The sequence below is a fragment of the Drosophila pseudoobscura genome, chromosome X (genome assembly GCF_009870125.1).
Source record: "Drosophila pseudoobscura strain MV-25-SWS-2005 chromosome X, UCI_Dpse_MV25, whole genome shotgun sequence".
Lineage (NCBI taxonomy): Eukaryota > Metazoa > Arthropoda > Insecta > Diptera > Drosophilidae > Drosophila > Drosophila pseudoobscura.
Window position 1 is genome coordinate 18,272,490 of NC_046683.1, and position 21,457 is coordinate 18,293,946.

At 47.6% G+C, this 21,457-nt stretch overlaps 2 protein-coding genes across 11 annotated transcripts in view; both read right to left on the reverse strand.

The window, feature by feature from the left end:
* Appl (amyloid-beta-like protein) overlaps positions 1–16,887 on the reverse strand; it is a 52,106-nt gene extending 35,219 nt beyond the window's left edge. For 6 of the 9 annotated variants that reach the window (XM_015185927.2, XM_015185922.2, XM_001354462.4 and 3 more), the window contains exons 1-2: positions 16,784–16,887; positions 14,925–15,261 (exon numbers count right to left, since the gene is read on the reverse strand). In XM_015185927.2, coding sequence (XP_015041413.2) covers positions 14,925–15,011 — 87 coding nt within the window. In that variant the 5' untranslated portion in view covers positions 15,012–15,261; positions 16,784–16,887. Of the gene's footprint in view, positions 1–14,924; positions 15,262–15,479; positions 15,627–16,783 lie in introns of those variants that run through there. The other 3 variants (XM_033382392.1, XM_015185921.2, XM_033382393.1) reach the window with 2 other exon arrangements.
* A 953-nt stretch (positions 16,888–17,840) lies between these two features.
* On the reverse strand, positions 17,841–20,412 carry LOC4815108 (mitochondrial 2-oxodicarboxylate carrier). 2 transcript variants are annotated; one of them, XM_015185920.2, is made up of 3 exons: positions 20,251–20,412; positions 19,965–20,172; positions 17,841–18,840 (listed from the first exon to the last, which is right to left on the reverse strand). In XM_015185920.2, exons 2-3 carry the CDS (start codon positions 20,145–20,147, stop codon positions 18,091–18,093), a joined length of 933 nt encoding a protein of 310 aa, XP_015041406.1. In that variant the 5' UTR covers positions 20,148–20,172; positions 20,251–20,412; the 3' UTR covers positions 17,841–18,090. The 2 variants fall into 2 exon arrangements, with proteins under 2 accessions (XP_015041406.1, XP_001354497.2); XM_001354461.4 differs by having other exon boundaries at positions 19,965–20,412.
* Positions 20,413–21,457: the final 1,045 nt, after the last annotated feature.

The window sequence follows — 21,457 nt, forward strand, 5'->3', positions numbered from 1 at the left end:
TCCACTGCCTCATGTCACCCTCACCCATCCCCTCTTGAATTTTCCACTTTTGCATTGCATATTTCAAGGCGCAATTTTTCGTGTCAATAAAATAAAATCGATATTGCGGCGCCCCCCTCGGGCTGGTCCCTGCTCCTGCCTTACTCTGTGTTTGCCCGCTTTCTTTTGGCAATTTGGCCGGGTTCAACAACTTTGTTCCACATACGCGTAGTCGCTTCAAATCGCTTGAGAACTGCCATGTCAACATGGGAGCGACCGAATCGGATGGGATGGGATGGGATGTGGAAGAGATGGGGCTCGGTGGAGGCTGCTTGAGGGGTATGGAACTCTGCTGCTGAAGAGCCCCAAATGCAAGTCTGGGACTCTGGGAGTCGCTGCTTGCCCTCGCAATTATAGTTATGATTCGGCGATATACACGTTTGTATTTCCTGCAAGGCATCGACATCCTCCTTCGTTCTGTACTCCCTTCTTTTGATTGCTTTTGTTGCAGCTCTGGAATTTGGCCGATTAAAGCTAAATACATGCCTAATACATAAGCTAAGTACATACCTAAATCTCATTTGCCTACATCCCTTTGCCCTACGCCCCGCTCCTCTTTCAAATGAAATTTCTGAGGCAAACAATGTTCTAATTAAGACATTGAAACCCTCCTCTCGGGGCGTGTTGCGGGGGGTCGTCCAGGCATAACAAAACTTTTCTTTCCAGCCATAGATGACTGAAAGGATGAGGTTGTGATGGCGGTGGCCGTAGCCCAACAAATTAAATAGATATCAAAGCGAATTTGAAGCGCATTTCAAAGCCGTGTCGGCAGGAAGGGGGTTGTTTCTGTCGTCACTATGCAAAAAAGCCTCGGGCGAGACCAGCTCAGCGCCCATTTAGCTACACACACATACCCACACACCTATTATCGCTATCTCGGTCGCACCGTTGCGTCTTGAATGAATGCTTGAAATTGGGTTCTTTTGGTATTGGCAGCGAACGCAGAAAAGTATACTACGAAATATTCTCCACACAAGCATCGGGGATAAAGAAAATAGGAGAGACAGCAAAGAGAGAGAAAGAGAGAGACAGTGAGGGTTGCGGGAGGGGGTGGGAGTGGGAGTGGGAGTGCCAGCGGGACCTGGCTACACAGGTAAACCAAAATAAATTCAAAATAATTTGTGTGTAAAATAGACGAGCAGCAAACGATGTTGTCGACGCCACCCCTTAACCAAACACACGTTTCTCGGGCAGCACGACACATGCGATGAGCGTGGTGAAATCTGCCGCCGGCATCGAGAACCTACCACAAAAAACGGTGGCAACGCTACCAACCCACACCCACAACCACCTCCAGTGGCAGTGGCACCTCCCCAAAGGCAGACCAGGGCTGGATTCCACCTAAAAGGCTGCCAAAAAGGTATTTTCCTCAACAAGGCCAAAAGTTTAACAAACATTGCGGAGTGAAAGAGAGAGAGGGAATGGTTGAAGAGGCAGAGGCGGAGGGGGGTGAGTGGGTGATGGAGTGGCAAAGAAAGAGAGAGCGAACCCTGGAGGCTCATGAGGCGAGCACAGATAAAGCTCAAGCATTAGCAACTCTTGAGAAAGTTGCGCTGCGCCCAAGGCACTCCACCCACTGTTCCACCCACTGTTCCACCTACTGTTCCACCCATTGCTCCACCCATTGCCATTTCCCAACAGCTCCCTATGGGTACACACACTCACACACACACACACATACAGAGACAGACAATAGTTATTGTTGCCACCGTGTTGCACAATGAAAACACATTTATCTACGGCTGTGACTGTGCGAGTGTGGCAAGGTCGAGCATTCATTTGCATTCGCATTCAAAATCAGATTCAGATTCAGCTTTCAAGCCATTGAATCGTCCTTTCTCAAATCTGAGCCCGAACCCGAACCCAAACCCATTTCAATCACCAAAAACATTTAACTGAAAGCCCGATTGACTTAATATTCAAAAACTCAGCAGGAACAACTCATTTAAATTATGAATACAAAATACACCCCAAACAAAGCTGCCCAAAGTGTGCAGAGCAGAACAATCCCAATTCCATGCCAGGATCCAGCCATCAGGCTACTGCAGATGGAGAATCCTGCCTTCTACTATGTACATACATATGCATATTACCCTAAGCTTTGGCTTCTTCTTTATCCGGACCTTTCTGTTTCCCCACTTTCCACTTCATTCACAATAAACATTAGAAATCGTGGCCTGGCCGAAAGTTGCTCTGTCCAGGGCAAGGGCCCTTCCACCAAGGGCCTGGCCTTTCCATGAGGGGAAAAAGAGCAAAGATAAATGCAAATAGGCGAAATAACTAAACAGCAAACGCAAGAGCAAAAGCAGCAGCAACAAAATGCCGAATCGTGCGAAACGAAGCATAGCAAAAGGCAAAAATTTAAATTAAAAACACGTCGACATCAACATTTTGCCAACACCACAGCCACATACAAACACACACGCACAAACAGGTCCTTGCATGCGCGAAGGTTTGTGTGAACTTTAGATTTGGGTTTTGGTTTCGGGTTTGGGTTTGCTTGTTGGCTGAGGTCGCTGTCGGATTGTGTCAGGACTCTGAGGTGCCCAGTGGGTCAGGAGATGGGTTGCAGAGCTTTTATTCGATTAAGCATAAAATGAACAAGCTATCGATGACATTTGGAGAAAGCAAAGATATTTTATTCAGCTTTAATTCAATAATTGGCTTGTTAAAGTTATTCGGTAGCTTGAAGAGCCTGTTCATGGAATTCTATGGCTGCCATTAAACTTTCCATAAGTGAAGTATGGAATAGATTGACATACATTTAAGCCAAATATAGCAAACGATTCCCCACGAAATTCATCCGAAAAAGGGCTTAGCGGTAGGATATCTCTTCTCCTCCCTCTACCCATCTCTTAATCCCATCTCTAACCACACATGAATTGCCCCAAAATGGTTGGGGTACAGATGGTAACAAAAGCTGCGGAAAAACAGAAAATCAGCAAAAAAATGGAAAGGAAAAAACTATCTTCTGGCATTCAGTGTTAACCACTTAATTTTCCGTATCATTGAGAAGGGATATTAAAAAGCGATTGCCGCTACTTAAACCCACCAACACACACACACACCCTGAAAGACGGTATATGAGGGTTGGTGCGGTGAAAGAGGTGGTAGGAGGGGAAAACAAATTAACTCAACTGTCAACCGCAAAATCACAACAGATGCAGAACAGTCGCCTCTCAATCACTGTATTTGTGCCCCCACTTCGAGGACCCTTCTAAAATCCCACCACCTGGGGATCCGGATCTGGATCTGGACCTTGATCCGGGTCCCACTAACACGCACACACGAAGCATGGTCAAAGGAATAAAGGGGTAGCCAGCGATAAAGTATTTTGTACATATCCTGGCCCCGAGCTCATAATATGACACCATCAAAGGCGACGGGGAGGCAGAGACGAATATCAATAGGCTTTTATTTGCGCTCGAAATCCTCGTCTCCTTTACACAGACACATACAGACTTACAATACACACGCAGATCAATGCACAGCTCGCAACACTGACTTGTGTAGTATACTTTTGTGCGCAGTTTCTGTTGCCTTTGCGTTTGTTTCATTCTATGTCCGATTTATTTACGACATAAGCATTTTGCTCCTGCTCGCCATCATGGGCGTGGCCAGTTCGGGTGGGGTGAGCGATGTGGTGGGCTGATTTGTTCGGCTGTCGAGTGGCTTAAACACACAAAATCGGAACTCAATGGAAAATTCTTTCTCCTTCCACAACCGCAGGGAATGCTTTCAGTTTCGCCCCCACATTTCCCCGCCAGAGCCATGGCTTCTGGTCCTCTCTATAAATTTATAATCTACCCCTCTTCCCTACCTCCCGTGCTAGTTGTGTCTCCTTCAACTCAGTTTAGTCGTTTTCTGCTTGGCTGGCCACACACTCGTTTGCCCATAAGCGCTGCTCCACACATACATACACACACACACACACACACAGACGCAGAAATTTAATAATAAAAGTGAGCGTGATATGAATGAAGGGGAAGAGTGTGGCCAGGATTGTGGGTCAAATGTTGTACATCATCAAATTTACCGCTCGAGTGGTTCATAAAGTGCGTGGAACATCGCCGGACGACTACAACATGCATCGATGAAGCCATTCGATTATGCGATACGAGCACAACTATCGATAATACCGTAAGTACATGTATATCGCAGCTCTCTGTCGCTCTCTCGCTCTATCTCGTTCTGTCTCTCTAGCTTCCTTATCTCTGTCCTCGTACATTACTATTAATCAATAAAGAGCACAAATCAGCGCTTAAATGGCAATTGACTTTTATGGTTACCTTCTGCTACCCACCGCCCCTGCGGTGCCCCTCCACCTTCCTTTGACTTCCTCCGCGGAGCCCCACCGCTGTGCGGTGGCGACACATGTGGCCGCCAGAGGCCGCCACGCATACAGTGCCAAACTAGACTGGATCGCGCATGCGAGACGTTAAAAAGTCATTACTTTGACTGCAGCACTAAAAATTTGTCTTGTCAGAGGGAGAGGGGTGGGGGTGGCAGTGGGGCTGTCGTCTGGTGGCTATTGTCGCATCCAAGTGCCATACACACACTCACACACACATAACACATAATGTGCCTTGCATAGACAACACGATGAGCTTGTTTCGCCTTCTCTTTCGATCCACTCCTCCCAGTGGATGTGTAGATGTGTGGGTGTGTACTCTTGTGGGTATGGCACTTGAAATATTTAAACGATAAAGTACACCAAGTCACAATTTGTATGTGCGCGATGTCCGTGTGTGTGTCTGTGTTTGCTTGTGCCTAATAGAACCCAAGCGAGAAAGGCATCCAAACACCCGCACACACACGCACACTGTGACAGGGGTCCATGCCTGGGCCTTCGCTGGCCATTAACTTGCTGCTGCCACATCTGGGAGGCGAGGCGAGATGGTTGAAGGTTTGGAAATTTGGTGGCAGCAGATGAATTTAATAGAGACGCCACCAGTACAAGACTTGCATTTCCCTCATAGTGTGTGTGTGTGTGTGTGTTGGTGTGTCGACCATTATGCGCCGCAACGCATACAACATTATTTTATTAAGTGAGACGAGGCCAACCAAGGGGGGGGCGAAACAATATGCGTTGCCGTCTCCATCGCAGTCATTACCCATTCCTCCAACGAGCGGAACGTGTCAGACAAAGTCCGCCAAACCACAGAATGGGGCGTGGAATAGCGACAGAGGCTGGCATCGTTTAGATCACATTCTGCGGTTGCATGCCACAGCACCAAAGCAGACCAAAAGCGAGGCATCTGATTCGGTCTCTCCTGCAAAAACGCGATGATTCATCGCCCTTACCTCTCACTGTATTACCCTCTACATCTCAATCCGTGAGAATGAACCAAAAACAGTACCAATCGATTGAGACACCAGAACTTTGAGTCATTTACATACGTATGTATGTTCATTACGCACATGCATTTTACATATTTACATACATACATATGTAACCACATAGGAATCAATGAATCTTCTTGAAGCCATCTTTCAATGAACCCTAACCCTAACGTATCCCATAGTATCCTCAAGCGATACTCTACTATCCTTATCGATAGTCTTGTGCCGATGTCCGCTGTTCATCGAGTTTTAAGTGCGATAACACAAACACTTCCACATCATTAAGTAGATTCATTTGTTCGTTTAGTTTCATAATTTCTCATCATTTCTCATCATCATCATCATCGTCATCCTCAACATCAATCTTCAATCCCCATTGACTCGTCTGCTGCTGCTGTCCCTGCTCAGACATGGACCTGTCTGCACGTACAATTGACTGAGGGAAGGACGGTCGGACGATCGGACGGACGGACTGGTTAACTGAGAGAGTGGGTGAACGAATGAACGAATGAACGAATGACTGAGATGTCTATCCATTATTTGTCCGTCTCCGTCTGTGTGGTTTATCCTTCACTGTTGTCTATCTCTGTGATGTCTGTGCGGATAAATTTCATTATCTGCAAACGCGCACATAAAATTTTGACATCAAATCAATTTCTGTAACAAACTCGGGCTGCCCTCCCCACCCCTCCCATCTTGACACCCACGATTTTTAAGCTTTTCTCCTTCGAATATACGAGTATGTATGTATTTTGTGTTATTTTGAATGAATGTGCAAATAAAATTAAATTTAATAGCAAATTTTATGTGACAAATATTGCGCTTCACTTGACTGCCACACGCCCCCTCTTCCCCTCCACCTCACCATATTTTCGCCACTCTAGCGCCACCCTTAGTCCCCACTCTGCGCACCCCTCGTAATTCCCTTCCAGACTTTCTTCCATATGAGGCGCATAGCCCACTTTTATGGCCCTCAAATGGTCCGTTGGATCGGAGGGCGTCAGTTGACAACAAGCGATGTGCACCCTGCCTTTGCTCCTGCCCCTTCCGCTTCTGGGGATCTAACTGCCGGCGTGCTGATAGCCAAATGGGATTTGGGGAATATGCCAGGACACGGACTCGGACTGGGGACCACGAATGGGAGATGTAAATAGAGTCGGGCCAGGAAATGGATCTAGAGCCGGAGCAGAGGCAGAGGCAGAGGCAGAAGCAGGACCAAGGCAAGGCCGCTGCTGATGATGACGAACGGGAGTAGCTCGACGATTGCGAAGGGAATGACGAGAAGGCGGGGAGATAGAGGCGGAAAGAGGGAATGGGAATGAAATTGGGAGAGTGAAAAGGGGCGTGTGGATGCATTAAAGTGTCAAACTGAAGTTGCCCGACGGCGGATTTTCGAAGGGCTTGGCCTTTGATTTTCTTTCATTGTTAGCTCTGTCAAATGTTTGTCCCACCCCAGCCACTCTCCCACTCCCACCATTCTTTCACTCTCTCTTCCCAGGTTTTTTTCGCCATCTGTAACTTTCTCCGGACAACATTTGCCAATGAAATGAAAAGAAAGAGAGAAGAGGTCAAGCAATGACCTGAGGGAATTATAGTCCGGCACTCCGGCTGATGCATGAATGAATGGTCTGTCGTTTCTCAGAGTTCGATTCATTGAGAAGATAACTGATTGTGAATTCATTCTTTTCAAATTGAAACTATTGAATAATTTGTGCAGATATATGGATGCATATTCCTACAATAAATGAGTGCTAAGTGAGTGATCTCTGAGTCGATGCTAAATGGTTGCTGAATACCTTGATCAAGACACTGCATGAAACTACCTTTTCTAATGCATTGGAATATTAATTCACGATCACATATCTTCCCAATAAACCCTTTTCCATGACTGTACTGTGCCAAACGTTTCATTGGGGACTGGACTGTCCTAAAAGCGCGAATAGTAAATGATACAAACTTATTATGTTCAAAAGAAAATCCAAGGATGCGAAAGCTCTGCCAATTGAAAAGTAATCCAATCGTGGAGCCGGCAGAAAAGTGGAAAATGGAAAGTGGCAAGTGGCAAGTGGCAAGCGGCAAGAGGCTGGATGGTGAAAGAGGGGGGTGGTGCGACGGGTCAACAGGAAGCCATGGAAAGAGGTCACAAAAAGCGCAGCCGAAAATGCAATATTGCGATTTTATAACACAAATTGCTTATAATCATCCAACAGCAGCGGCAGAAACTACAAGAACTGCACCACCAACAAACACACCAATATAAATACAGCTACACCAACAGACCCACCAACAACTGCAAAAACATCAGGAGAGAGAATCCGTCGAGGCAGCAAGAGCAGCAGCAGGAGCAGGAGCAGGAAGAGGAGTAACAGCAAGCGGAAAAAGCGGAAATGCACGTTGTAATGGCCTGGAAGTGGGCGGCTTATGGACAGGGTACTGGGAACAGCCGTAAAGTGTGGCCAGAGGGGGCAATGCGGCAGAGAGGGAAGCAGCAGCAGCTGCTCCGGGCGCGGCTCCAGGTCCGGGCTCGGCTTCGTGCTCCGCTCCGCTCCACTCCCCTCCTGCAGCACCACTCTGCATGGGAATGGCATAAAAATCATATTTCCGTTTTATTATTTGCTGTTAATGAAAATGCAAATAAAATTGGATTTTCCATGCCGCACAAAAAGGCAGCAAAATTAAATGTTGTTGGTCTCGCTCCCGTTACGGCTTGCTGGGTGCTGGGTGCTGGATGTTGGATGTTAGATGTTGGTACTGCTCTGCTCCAAATGTATTTCCTGGCGCACATTTCAAATAAACATTTCGGTTTTTTTCTTGCCTGTGTATGTGTGTGTGTGTGTGTGTGAGTTTTCAGCATTTCAGTCCGAGTTTTCCCACACTCTTATGCTGCTACTGTCGCCGTCAGACGACAGATGAAATGCCAACAAAAAATAAGCGAAAAATCATTGGAAAAGCCAACGAAAATTTGCTTCCCCTCTGGACCCATGGGCGTGTGGCCGTGTGGGCGTGTGTGTTTAGATTTAATTGGGTCACGTAATTAGCAGCTTGTTTGCCGATGTTGATGCATATACTCGCAGAGGAATATGGGGGGACACGGGCATATCTGCGCATCGCAAATTTGATTACCCAAAAGTGTGGCAGAGGCTGGAAAATTACGGGTTCATTGTTTGCTGATTGGGTGCGGGTGCGTGATCAATTAGGACTCAGGCGAGAGGTGAACCTGATCGGATTTTAAAATTGTGAAGACCTGAAATGAATAGACTGGATTCTGCAAATCGCAAATTCGATTACACGAAAGTGTAGCAGAGACTGGAAAATTAAGGGGAAAATTAATGCTTTTTGCTGGTTCCGCAATAAATTAAAAGTCATGCGAGTGGGTTCTAAAAATCAATTGAGCTGGCTTAAGTAAGTATCAAACGATATCTATTTACTCCTAACAATCTATATCCAATTGTCAGAATGGCAATGCTGGAACAATTCAAGGAAATTTTCTTCCTTTTTATTGATGAGCCAATCAGGGCGAAGGGAACCTTCGGCTTCTTTGATCAAACAGCATCTGCATTCCCATAGTTCATCTGATGGTCATTTTCCCCTTACGCATTTCAATCAGCCCTCATTTCCAGGACTCTGCTGCATCTCATCCTGGCATCAGGCACAGCCCGTTCGAGGAAATGTATTCGCACTAAGCCTCCTCGAGGAGCTCCCTCGAGTGACTCCACTCGATGCTCATTGCTAATGACACCATCGATAATAATGCTGCTCTGTTCCCGCCACTCAGCTCTGTGTCCCGCCTCCTCAGTGCCCGCTCTCCCACATCGCCTCTCCGTCCAGCATCTGCTTGCCATTTTCAATTTCCAGAAAAGCTTTGCCAAAGCAATTCGAGTGGAAAAGTCAAGTCAACTCGAGTCGAGCCGGTTCGAGTCGAGTTAAGCTTTATTCCCCGCGTATGCGTCGAATCAGGGCTCAGCTCTAGCCCAAATCAGAATCCTATTGCGGATATTCGTACCAACGTGACTTCGTGGGGATGGTGGGGCGTGGGTGGAATGTCATTCGTGCCACTTAAATGAAATCAGCAACGAACTATTGAGCATCGAGGAAGCGGCAGCCACATCAGACACCTTCAGACCCAGACCCAGCGCCAGCGCCAACCCCAGTGAATTTACAGAAACCACCGAGAAGCCACTCGAACAAATAATGCATGCGGCTGTGGAAACAACAACCTTAAGAACAAGAAGCTGAAGAGGATTCTGAGGACGAGGATGAAGCTGGAGCGAAGAATGAAGCTGGAGGCTGGATCCCTGGCAGGAGCTAAAGCGCAGGCTGAGGCTAAACTACAAGAAAAGTCGTTCAGGCTCAGTCAACAAAATGCCAAATTCAAGCACCTGCCACAATTCTAGCTCGGCACGTTGTCGCTTCCACTACTCCCCCACTGTCCGCTGCCCGCCACCCGCTGCCCGCTCCACGCTCTGAGGCGTGGGCCTCTCCTCCACCACTACACTTCGCTCTCTCTTTTCTGGTTTGGTTTTTGGGAAGTTTTCCTTCTCGTACCCGTAAATGTTTGCCATACAAATGTATAAAACATTACCGCACGGCTCTGCCAAAGACGTGCAACATAAAATGGGAAGAGAGGCGTTTGGGAACCGGGAGGCAGATGAACTTTTTATATTCGTATTCGAGCAGTCTTTGCCTGGCCCCCCAAATCCACATCCACCCACTGAACCGCTGAACCTATCCCACTCCGCCGCCCCATCGCACCATCGTTTGCATCGCCCCATCGTTTGCATTGGTTGAGTTTCGTTGTCGTTGTGGGTGCCGTTGTTAGTGTAAACCCCTGTTCTCTTCAGGGCTGCGTGGGAGGTGAGAGTCGTGAGTGTCGTGAGTGTGCGGTCGTGTGGAATGAAGGAACTAGATCAGCCTGGAATAAGAGCAGAGAGTGTGAGGCATACACATGTACATATGTGCTGGATAAATGCATGCATACATATGTAAGAGAAGAGATCTGCCCTGAACAAAAAAGATCTATCGATCTAGTTCCAGATAGTCCAGCCGATCCAGATAGTCCGAATTATATTCGAAAAGAATATGCCACACCGAACTATCCTGAACATCCATCCCTTTGACTATTTTCTTTAGATTCTAATTTTGTTCTCCTTCACTTGCTTCTCTACCAGCGACAGTTTTATGCCTCCTTTCTTTTCATTTCATTTGGTTTCATTTGGTTTCATTTCGTTTCTTTTACGTTTGTCATTCATTCTGCTTCATTTACTCAATTGTGAGTCATCGTCATCATCATTATCAGAGCTGCCATCGTCAGAGTTTCCAAGGCGGCATAGGGCGGCATAGGATGGCCTAGGGTTGCCTGTTCGCTGAAGGGCTGTCACCTTGCGCCTGACGGCCGGATAAGAGTTGTTGACCCACGTTGGGCCTAGCATTGAATTCAGTTACCCCCCCCACCGCAATCCTATATCTCACTCGATGCTGCTCGTGAAGGTGTTTTTCGCTTGAAGAGGAACGGAACCCACATACACACATTTACTATACTATACTAAATACATATATATATATATATAGAGGAAGAATAGTTATATAGAGAGAAGGATAGAGAGAAAGGGAGAGAACATTCTCTTATGGGGCAGTGGCAACACTTAACCTTAATTCTGGCAACTCTGACACATCAACTGAGCCACACAGACAATGGTCACATTAGCCTAAGCCAATCGAGGGGTACGCCAGGGTATTGGTGGTGGTGGTGGTCATGGGTGGTGGGTGAAGGGTGATGGAGGGGTCAATCATTCAGTGGTGGAGAGGGAGGGGCAGTGTGGGGGTGTCGGTGGTTGGGTAGGCAATGCCTTTGTCAACGTTGAAATGAGCAAAATGCATAATCGAAAAAAATCATTGAAGCGTAAATGCTTTGTAACAGGATACGGCACTAGTAATGGGACGAGGGGTAGCCAGGGTGCAGAGTGGATGGCAGACTGAGGTTATGGCAGGACAAACGTAAGCTTATACCGATGTCCATGTGGATCCAAGCCAACATGAAAGCCAAAGGAAACCAGCGGAACCCAAACGAAGCAAGCCCGAGCGACGAGTTCGAAGCAGGGACAGACACAGACACAGATGTGGAAATGGAAATGGGACAAGGGGAAAGGGACCTGTGCCGCGAGGGGAAACAGGGAAAACTGTACGGAAGTTGGGGTCACTGCACAGCTACTCTACCTCTATCTGGCCCTGTCTCTGTGTTCCACTGTGGAGCGAATGAGTGATGGAGTGAGTGAGAGCTGCGATGGGACATCGACACCGATGCCACAACCAATGAACGAGTCATGAAGAGGCTTTGGACTGACAAATGACACAGGCTATGGGAGCCTTCAGCCAGGTATAGAGCAGACGTAGCACCGAAAGATCTGTGATCTAGAGTGACCCACTCCAAGCGACGAATCTCCATCCAAGCAAAGCTGTGGAGCCTTCGCTGCAGGAATGGCATATGCTCAGCCAGTAGTTGGGACTAAGCCGGCCACTAAGGAGCGCCGAGCAGGATGGGACTGCTGACCATCCAACCGAGTCGAATCGAATCGAATCATCATATATGGCTATGCAGGGGCTAAGTAAGTAGTTTTCCGATGATTAATTTAGAGGACGCTTAGGTACTAGTGGGCCACAGGATTCCCGATGCGGAAAATTAGTTTGGATCGAAATGCGAATTCCCCGAAAAGTTTGACCGTGGGTGGGACAGAAATTCCGCTTGGTGGCTGGATCGCATTCCCGGATGAATCATTTTCGCACAGAGGGTAACTCATGCACCCTCCCCCCGGACAGCTCTTCCCTTCTGTACCCATCCAGCAAAGCAGCGAACCAACTAATTCAGTTGACTTCGGTGCAGTTCGGTGAGTTCCAGCCAGGCTCGAGCGGGGCGGGTGGTTCCAGTGGGAGCAGAGGAGGTTTCAGGACAGCTAAAGTTGGCCAACTGTTCCCGGTTCCCAGCCGACAATCAAATGGCCAACGACACCCTGCACCCTGTACCCTGTACCCTGCACATACCCTCTGCCCCATGTCCCATGGCCCACCCATTCCTCATGAGTAGTGGAACTTTGTATGGGTTGTTTGGCAGCAACGATTGCGTGTTCCCCGCTGTGCCACGGTGGATACGGGGGTGCTGGGGGGTGCAGGGTGCATCGAGTGTTTGGGGAGATGCTCGGGCATATTGCACATTGTGTGTCCACCCCAACCCCCATCCTGTAGTTATGTCGCTATGGCATGGATGAGTCAGCCATGAACGAACGTGAAGTCCTTCAAAAAAAAACGTTGTGGAAAAAGCTGAAAAAAATGCAAGTACAAGGAAAGCGGGGAGACGGAGCACATGAGAGGTGTGGAAGGGCAGAGAAAGGTAGGCAGGGGAGAGGGGCAAGCAAGGAGAAAGGGTAGACGAAGGGCAGAGAGAATGGGAGGGCGCGACCAAGTGCAAGCAACCACGCAAGCAACCGCACAACCACAAAACGATGACGGGCAGTGCTATGCGATGCGATGCGATGCGTGCCACTGATAACGGTGACGGTGATGGTGTCGCTAGCGGTAGCTGCTGGCTAGAGGTGAGCAAGGAGCAAGGAGCAAGGAGAGAACTGAGCATGGGGTAAAATATAGAGAGCCACCCGATGCCTGGAGCTGGAGCTGGATCTGGACCCAGTCATAAACTGCAGGCAAAAGCAGAGCCAACAACAAACTACATACTGGCATGAATAGCGGCATTAAAGTATCAGCCAACAAAAGAGAAAGACACACACATATAGAAAGAGACGGCGGCGATGAAGCGGCGGGGTGAATGAAAGAAGGCACAACAAATTGCAGACTGCATACAAAACACAAGCCCTGAAAAGAGTAAAAGAGGAGCAGAAAGCAGAAGCCGCAGCAAGAGGAGGAGAAGGAGAAGGAGGAGAAAGAGAAGGCGCCCCCATAAAGCAGCTTAGCTGCTCCCCTGGCCAGGATTCGCATCCTTCAGAGCTCCATCTCCGGCTCCACCTTCTGCTCTCCTTTCTTTACATTACTTAAGCTTGAATGTATATGAATTTGATAAGGTCTTTGTCTCCCCACAAAACGCTCTAGTTCGGGCCGGTGCTGTCTGCTGTCTGCTGTCCGCTGTCCGTTGTCCGTTGCCAAGGCAAATTGCTTTGAGTTATTTAAGAGAAAATACGGAGAATTGTTAAGGCCAGGCACGTCGTTGATTGTGGGTCGAGCAGTGCGAACAGACAGAAGTACCAGCAGGAGCTGGAGCAGGAACAGGGAGACGTCTCGACCCCGAGCTGAAATTGTTTTGAAATGATTTCAAAAAAGCATTCCAGTTTAAGCCAACAATATTCCGTTACGCATGTGTGTTTGTGTGCGTTCGTATCTGTGTGCCTGTCCAGGAATTGATGAATACGCAGCAGAAGAGAAAAACGAAAAAGCAGTGGAATCAGTGGAAGCAGTGGAAGCGGCAATAGAGAGTGCTATTCAAGTCGTAATCTGAGGAGCTCGACGAAGGAAACCGCACAATTTGTGGATTATCCCTCAGAGCTTGGGGTCTATCCGAGCTGTTGCTGCTGAGTTTGGTAATAATTGAAAGCAATTGAATGGGAACGGCATAGGGACTGGTATCTGAGAAAGGGAATCAATTGATATTGAAGAAGGGACTGCTACCGGCCCCATCCTGGTCTGCATTCGATTTCCAGGATGATTCCTTTCTAATTGTGAGCAATTTGTGTCTCTTTACTCTTCGCTTAGAAAACCGAAGCTAAAAGGAAAATAGCTAAAATGATAGGGAAATTTATGGTGGCACCAAATCAAAATGCTTAACTGCCATCATTAGTTGGATGACGGACAGTGCACCTCCCGACAGTCGATGGCTGTGGGGCGGCTGGCTCTGCCCCTGCTCATATGCAACTTGGTTGGAGGGCAGCTGCTAACTGCTGTCTGGGCCGTGCCAGCGTTGTGTAAGCTGATTTCGGCCAAAAAAGGCCATTTCAGAAGCCAGAACGAAAGGCGAAAAACGAAAAACGAAACAGACGACGAAAAGAAAACGGTTCAATTAAGCCAATATTTGCGCACACTCGCGCCTTCTGTCGACTGGTTAGTTTTGGCAAGAGCTGGTGGATGGCACCTCCCTCCGCACACACCACCCTCCGCACTCCACTTCTGCCACTTCTGCTACTTCTGCTGCCTCTGCTGCTGGTGCGCTGCTAAGCGATGGCACATTTTTCGAAGCATACTTTGCGGCTGCTTTGCCCACGGCCAGAACACAGGTCCCTGCTCGAGTGTTTGTGTATCTGTCTCCTTGTCTTTCACTGAGTGAGTGTGTGTATGTGCCTCTCTGTGCGTATTAGCGTATTTGTGTGTGTCTATATATGTTTATGGCTGGCTGTGTGGTTGGGATTTGTGTTTCTGTTTCAGTTTCAGTTTCGGTTTCGGCGTACTCTTTCGTTGGCCGGGACCTGAACTGAGAGGGGGCTGAGAGTGGGTCCGGGACTGGGACTGCGACTGGGACTGGGACAAGAATGCTTTACTGGGTGACTCACCTGAACAGTGCCAATGGCCAGGACGACCACGGCGACGGCCCAGAGGCTCCGCAGCCACAAATTGCGTTGACGCAGAGCGGCGCACATTGTTCGCACTCTTTTCGGCCTTTGGCTCAACTCTGCTCGGCTCTGCTGTGCTGTGCTGTGCTGTGCTGTGCTGTGCGGCTGTGTCGCCTTCTTTTGGTCTTTGTCTTTGTCGAACTGCTCCTCCTTCTCCAAGGGAATCCGGCTCCTCTGGCTGCAGATGCGGCTGTCTCTGAACGGATGTCTCGGGCTGCTCGGGTTAATTGTACGAGTATTTGCTTTGGTGGCTTATTCGTTTAACACTATGCTGCAACTGCAGACCGATGACGAGGCAACGAGGCAACAGCGGCGGCAACAACAAGAAATCAAAAAAAAAACAACAACAGAAAAATTCATTAGCAAGCGAACGAATGAACAAAAAACCTTAACTTCTTTGTATCTTTCTTTTTGTATAGCTCTTTTCTTGTGGGTTCTTTCTTTTGTCCCCTGTTTCGTGGGCTTTTCGTTTCGTTTCGTTTCGTTTTTCGTTACGATTTGGCTCGGTCTCTGATTTCGATTTGTGGCGCTTAAGTTGTTTCACTGCTTGTGTCTCTGATTGCGTTTTCCTCCGCGTTGGCTTTCCTTTTGCGCTGCCCCAAAAGCTATGCAACGGAAAACGTCAACTGTGGAATCCGACTGCTCGTGTATGTGTCTACGTGTGTGTTTCGTCGTAGTATTTGATTGTAGAACGTAGTAGATGGAAACGCAGAGAGAGAGAATAATACTGATGGAGAGGAAGAGGGAGAGAGCAAGTGAGTGCGCTAGGGCTCTCGCCTCTCCACTGCCACTGTATGTTCTGTTTTTGCGTGTGTGTGTGTGTGTGTGTGTGTCCCGTACTCGTTGGTTGTCTTGCGGCTGGGATTTTTTAAAGAATCGCTGTAAATTGCATCGTACATCACCCACAAACTCAATGAGTGGCATCTATAACTACACAATTCCATGTTTTCACCCATTTGAAAATGTATCAAGTTATATAATTTCCGCCACCACCCCCCACCATTCTGTAATGGAGTCTCTCATGCTTCTCTGCCCCCAGCTCTTCGAAAATATCAGCTGCAACTTGGCTCTGGTTTTGGCTAGCTCCATGTCGTATCGTTCGAATCGTTTCGTGTCTTTTCGTTTCATTCCGTTCCGTTACTTGGGCCAGCAGCTCCCACGCAAGACCGCAAATATTCACTCCCCCTGCAACAGCCCTCGTCCACATGGGGGCTCTGCGCACGCACTTTCTCTCTCTCTCTCTCTCTCTCTCTCTCTTTCTTTTGAACTCTTTCACGCTCCCATCAGTCCTGCGCAGTGGGGACACTTCTCTCGGATTCAGCAGCAAAAGGAAAATTGCTTTTGCTTTTTTTCTCTGTCAAATTGGCACAACAAATCGAACTCGATATAAGTTTTCTTTTTCGTTTCTTTGGTTTTTGTGAGAATTTTGTTATCACTCAGTTTCTCTGTTTATCTGCTCTTTTATTCTCTTCGCTTTGCACTCGCACTTTAACAACAACTTTATGAACAGCAAAAAAAAAGGATACAACAATTCTTTAGTTCCGACACAACAAGAACAACAACAAAACAGTTTGGTGGTAATTGAATTCTTCTCTTGTCTCTGTCTCTCTTTCTCCCTCTCGTTTCTCTCTCTTTCTCCCTCTCTCTGGGTAAGTGTTTGAGTCTCTTTCTCTCTCTCTCGGTAGCTCTCCGAGCCAGGCTGGTGAGAGCGGGAGCTTGGGAGCTGTGGACTGAGAGTCTCAGTCCCAGTCTCAGTTCCAATCCCAGTTGATGGCTTGGAGAGCTGGAGCTGTAAGTACCTTGCGCTGCGAACGCTCACAAACGACTGCGAGTGGCACCGACCACATGAGCAACTCGTCGCCTCAAGCGGGCGCCCAGTGGCTTCTGCTCCTTCGAACTCGATTCGACTCGTTGGCGCTGGGGCGCACGGCGCGTGCCCAGGATCGATATTAAGCGCGAAACTGGCACGGGGGTGGAATTGGGAATTGGCCTGTGCAATGTAACCTCGTGGATGTAACACCAGCCAGCGAGCGAAGCCCGAGAAGCAGCAGCAGGTGCTTGGCTGTTGTCGAAACCAGGGTGGTTAAACCGGTTCAAAATCGAACCGAATTCGCGTGGGCTTCCGTTTAAAAGGAACGTTTCCGGGGAAATGCTGTTAAAGAGGGAATCCCACACACACACACACACACACACAAAACAAGCAGAACAGCGTAGTAACGGCACTTTAAGGGATTCGAAAATGCCGCCATTTGGCTTCCCTGCCGACGCCATCTAGCTATTGGCTTCAATAAGTGGCGCCAACTATATGACACATGAGTTTATTTAGACACAAACCATGCAGCTTCCTCTACATGTCAAAGAGTCAGCTGCTGCCATCTGCTGCTTGGGAGATGTACTATAATTTTTAGTTCTTAAATTTTCCATTCCGGCGTACGTTTAAATAATAATAATAATAAATATAATAATGAAAAAGACAAATTGTGGAAAAAAAATTGTGTCTGGAATCAGAATAACATTTGTATTAGGCGTTAATTTTCCAAGTTACTAAATCGAAAAAGCTTTCCTGCATCTGATGTACGTTACTGATGGCGTTTCGTTACCCAATACTGTGGTAATAAAAGTTAAAAAAACGACTATTAGCCTAGATTGGGCCACTTTTCTGGGATATTTCTTTTAGATAGTAAATAGATAGTATCTTAGAGAGACTTTTATAAATAATAATCTTTCTTTTGGAGATAAAAGTAAATAAAAATATTTCATATCTAATCCAATTGTATTTCAATCAGGTAAATTGGTTAACTTTCAATATATTTAGACAATAGTATCGGGACAATACGATAAGGAAATCAGTTTTGATTGACTTTTAATGTTTTTTGGCATGGTAGACCGTTTTTATTTTCATTTCAACACTATTATTTTTCGTGTTTATTCACAGACAATACAACAAACACATCAAAATGTGTCTTCATTACTCGATCTGATCGATCCATCAAATATTTAGTACCTAGTATGTATCTATATAGCAAAATGCTTAGCAAGACGCAAACAAAAAAAAAAAGAGGTCTTAGAATTATGCTGTTGGGGAGGGTCGGATGTTCCACTAGGACTAGGAGTAGTTGTGCAGGAGGTATTCATAGGAGTACTCGAAGACGAGAAGGAGAATGGCACCGCCGGGTCCCAGGCGCATGATCTTTGGCACGAGACCCTTGTAGAGGGCTCGGAAGCCCTCCTCCCGGTAGACGGTGGCCATGGAGCTGAGGGTGCCGCGGTATTTGATCTGACCGGGCACTGGCTGTGGTCCCTGGATGCGCGACTTGGCCACGTCGAAGGGGATGTTCACGAAGCAGGCCAGCGTGCCGGCCGTGAAGCCTATGGCCACCTTGCGCAGGAACTCCAGAGTCTTGTCGTTGTTCTCGGGCACCACGTTCTTCACGCTGTGGTAGAACCCGAAGTAAACCATGTTGAACACTCCGTTGCGGCCCATAGTCGCGGTCACCCCCTTGTTAAGGCCATTCAGCCCGAGACCGTCGCGCTGAACAATCCCACGCGCCACCTGGAACGTGCTGAGCATCTTCTTCTGGCGATCCGCCTGCTGGGCAACCTTCACCACCTCGAACGGGTTGACGGCGATGGCCTCGAGGGTGCCCGCGGTCAAGCCCGCCAGCGAGTAGGTGAGCGGAGTGGGTGTCGGAGATCCGAACTGGAACAACGGCTTCGTCTGCTCGAACACCAGAAACTTGATGGCGCGCTTCGGGGTCTCCGCCAGGATCGGTGGCATGATGCCCTTCCAGTACGAGCTGATTCCCTCCTGTCGATACATCTTTGAGAAGCAGTCGAAGACGCCATTGTAGTGTACCTGAAAGAAAGATGATAAGAGATGGTTAGGCTGCTGTCGCTCTTTCTCTTAATATATAATATAGAAATATATGGTATGGTGCAAAGATCTTTCGATATTCTCTGCTGATCTGTTGATATATACTCTCAGCTCTTTGCCCACGGCACGCAAGGCTGCCACAGACTGGACAACTTTACGAAAACCGAGTGCATTGTCCCACATTTCTTCTGTGCTTGTTTCCCCCTTCTGTGTGACACTTTGAGTTTTTTTCTTTTGCATTTGCTTGCATCCATAAATTTATTTAATCTTCTTCTACTACGAATATATGTACATATGTACGTACATATATGATGCAGGGGAAAATAAAATTCCGTCTCGAAATAAAGATATTGCTTTGTTTTGCCGGGAAGACTAGAGAAAAGCTTTTCCACACTCGATCCTCACTGCAGTCGGGATTCTGCATATCCCTTATAGCCCCTATATCTATCCTTGCTCCATATTTAACTTTCACTTGCCAAAAATCTTCTACTCAACCAAAGAATTATCAGCTTAATGGTTTTACGAGGTAACCCAAAGATGTAGAAAACATTCTCATAATAACTCCGATTAGATAAGCAGTGTGGGTTTGCTAGCAATTCAACATAAGACATTTCCATCCCCAAACTTTGAGTCTGTTATCATGGGTACCAAGGAACACGCGTCCAGTGCTGAACATACGAGACTACGCCTACAGCCCTGCCGGAATCGAAAGTTTTTAGTTTTCCATTTCGATTGTTGGGGCCCTGTGCTCAGTCAGAGGGCCGGACTCGGCGTGTCTGGCATGGGCGTGGGGTCGGGTCTGACGCGACTGATAAGACGCGCGACACGACTGTCGGCTGTGGTCGTTCCGTTCTGTTCGGAGCAGTTCTTGGGGCTGATAAATATGGGTTGCCCATCGAGGGAATGTCAACCCGGAAAGAGAGAGAAACAGAGCGAGAGAGAGAAAGAGAGCAAGAGAGCATAACTATCTGTGGATAATTTTGGAAAGTCTAGACTTGTCTGGCGAGTGGTTCGTGGTGGGTGGGGCGTGACCTTGCTGTGCCCTTTTCCAAACGCCAGCTGTGAAAACAGCTGGCACTGGCGGATACCAGTACCAAAGTACTTACCTCAGTGACGGCAGTGACGGCACTGACGGCCGGTGTTGCTTGGATCTGTATGCGCGTCTTGACCACGTCCAGTGGCTGCATGATGCAGACCTCCAGGAAGCCGGCCGATCCGCCGGCCAGCACCTGGAAGGCGGCACGCTTCGCTGCCGATATATCATGTGTCTGCACGCCCTGAGAAGTCATCTTTTGCTTTCAGTTCTGGTCAGTTCTTTATCGATACGAACGAATTTTTCAAACTTAGAATTTCAAGTGGCTTGTGTTCAGTGGTGCTTCAGTCAGTGCTCACTTTGTTATCCGATTGCAAGTGTCGGCGACAGGCAGTAGTACAAAAGCAGCACTCACAGCCAGAAGAACAATCGGGAAAAAAAAAGTAAATAATATTAACTAAATGATATGTGGAACGCTCTGGGGCCGCCGCACGCTTCGAGAACGCAATTCGCACTGCGCGCGGCGCCGAAGCAGCTGCCGGACCCGAACCGTAGGTCGCGGCAGAGGCCGAGCCCCGTCCGAGCAGAGGAATTCGGTAAATCCAACAGGGGTTTGGTGGTTCAAGGGGGTGGCGAGGTGTGCTGGAACGGGGTCGGGGCTAAGCTTTCGCCGGAGAACTGAGAACAGCGAACAGAGAACAAATAACCGGTAGTGGCATGTGCTGGAAGTGCTCGCCGGGTGGGCTGTCGCTAATTGAATTTGCCGATTCGATCGTGCGAAAAGCTCTTCTCTTGCCTTAGATTCTGATTATGGTTCTCTCAGATCGCTGAAAAAGCTGCAAAGATCTATCTGAAAGATACACAGAGAGCAAGCTCTTTTTTGGGCAGTGGCTGGTGTGGGAGGGACTGGGCGCAGGGAACTGTCAATGGAAAATTTTGATGAACCTGAGGGAGCTTCTGCAACGCTTAGAAAACCCGTACAAGTGACTGACTATCTAGCTGTCTCTCTTATGATAAAGAGATTAGGAAATCGATGTACGAGTGGAATATACCAGAGAAATAAAAACACAATTCGGTTATCTGTAAAATAGCTGAAGCACGAACGAGCATGAACGACATTTAACGAGTGAGTGGCTGCAGGTCCGATGTGTGAAAAGATAAGATAGAGAAAGGATAGCAGCTAATTATATAGGGATATATAGATAGATAGATAGATAGATCGACAGATAGATAGATCGATAGATAGATAAAAAGATTGATTGATTGATTGTGTAATATTATGTTAAATGAAGCGACAAACCAGACATTCAAAATGCCTTCTATCCATTCGCTTATGTCATTCATCCTTCTCTCCTCTTGAAGATATCTTCTTTTGATTTGTACGAGTAATCGTGTGTCCGTCTTTCGTTATCAGATGTCACATGCCAAAGATCTCCTTAGAACCAAAGTGGTATCTCAAGAGCCGTCAAACATGCTTAACATTTCTTAAAGAAACGTTTCCATTTATCCACTAGCTCCTTCTTCACCTCCGGATAAGAATCTCTACACCTGAGCACCGGACCAGAC

What these genes read in the sequence shown, in the direction of transcription:
- LOC4815108 (XM_015185920.2), bottom strand. Translation starts at nt 20,147, where the DNA reads ATGACTTCTCAGGGCGTGCAGACACATGATATATCGGCAGCGAAGCGT. An exon ending in CCGTCACTGCCGTCACTGAG is followed by an intron (nt 18,841 to 19,964) that starts GTAAGTACTTTG and finishes TCTTTCTTTCAG; the next exon opens with GTACACTACAATGGCGTCTT.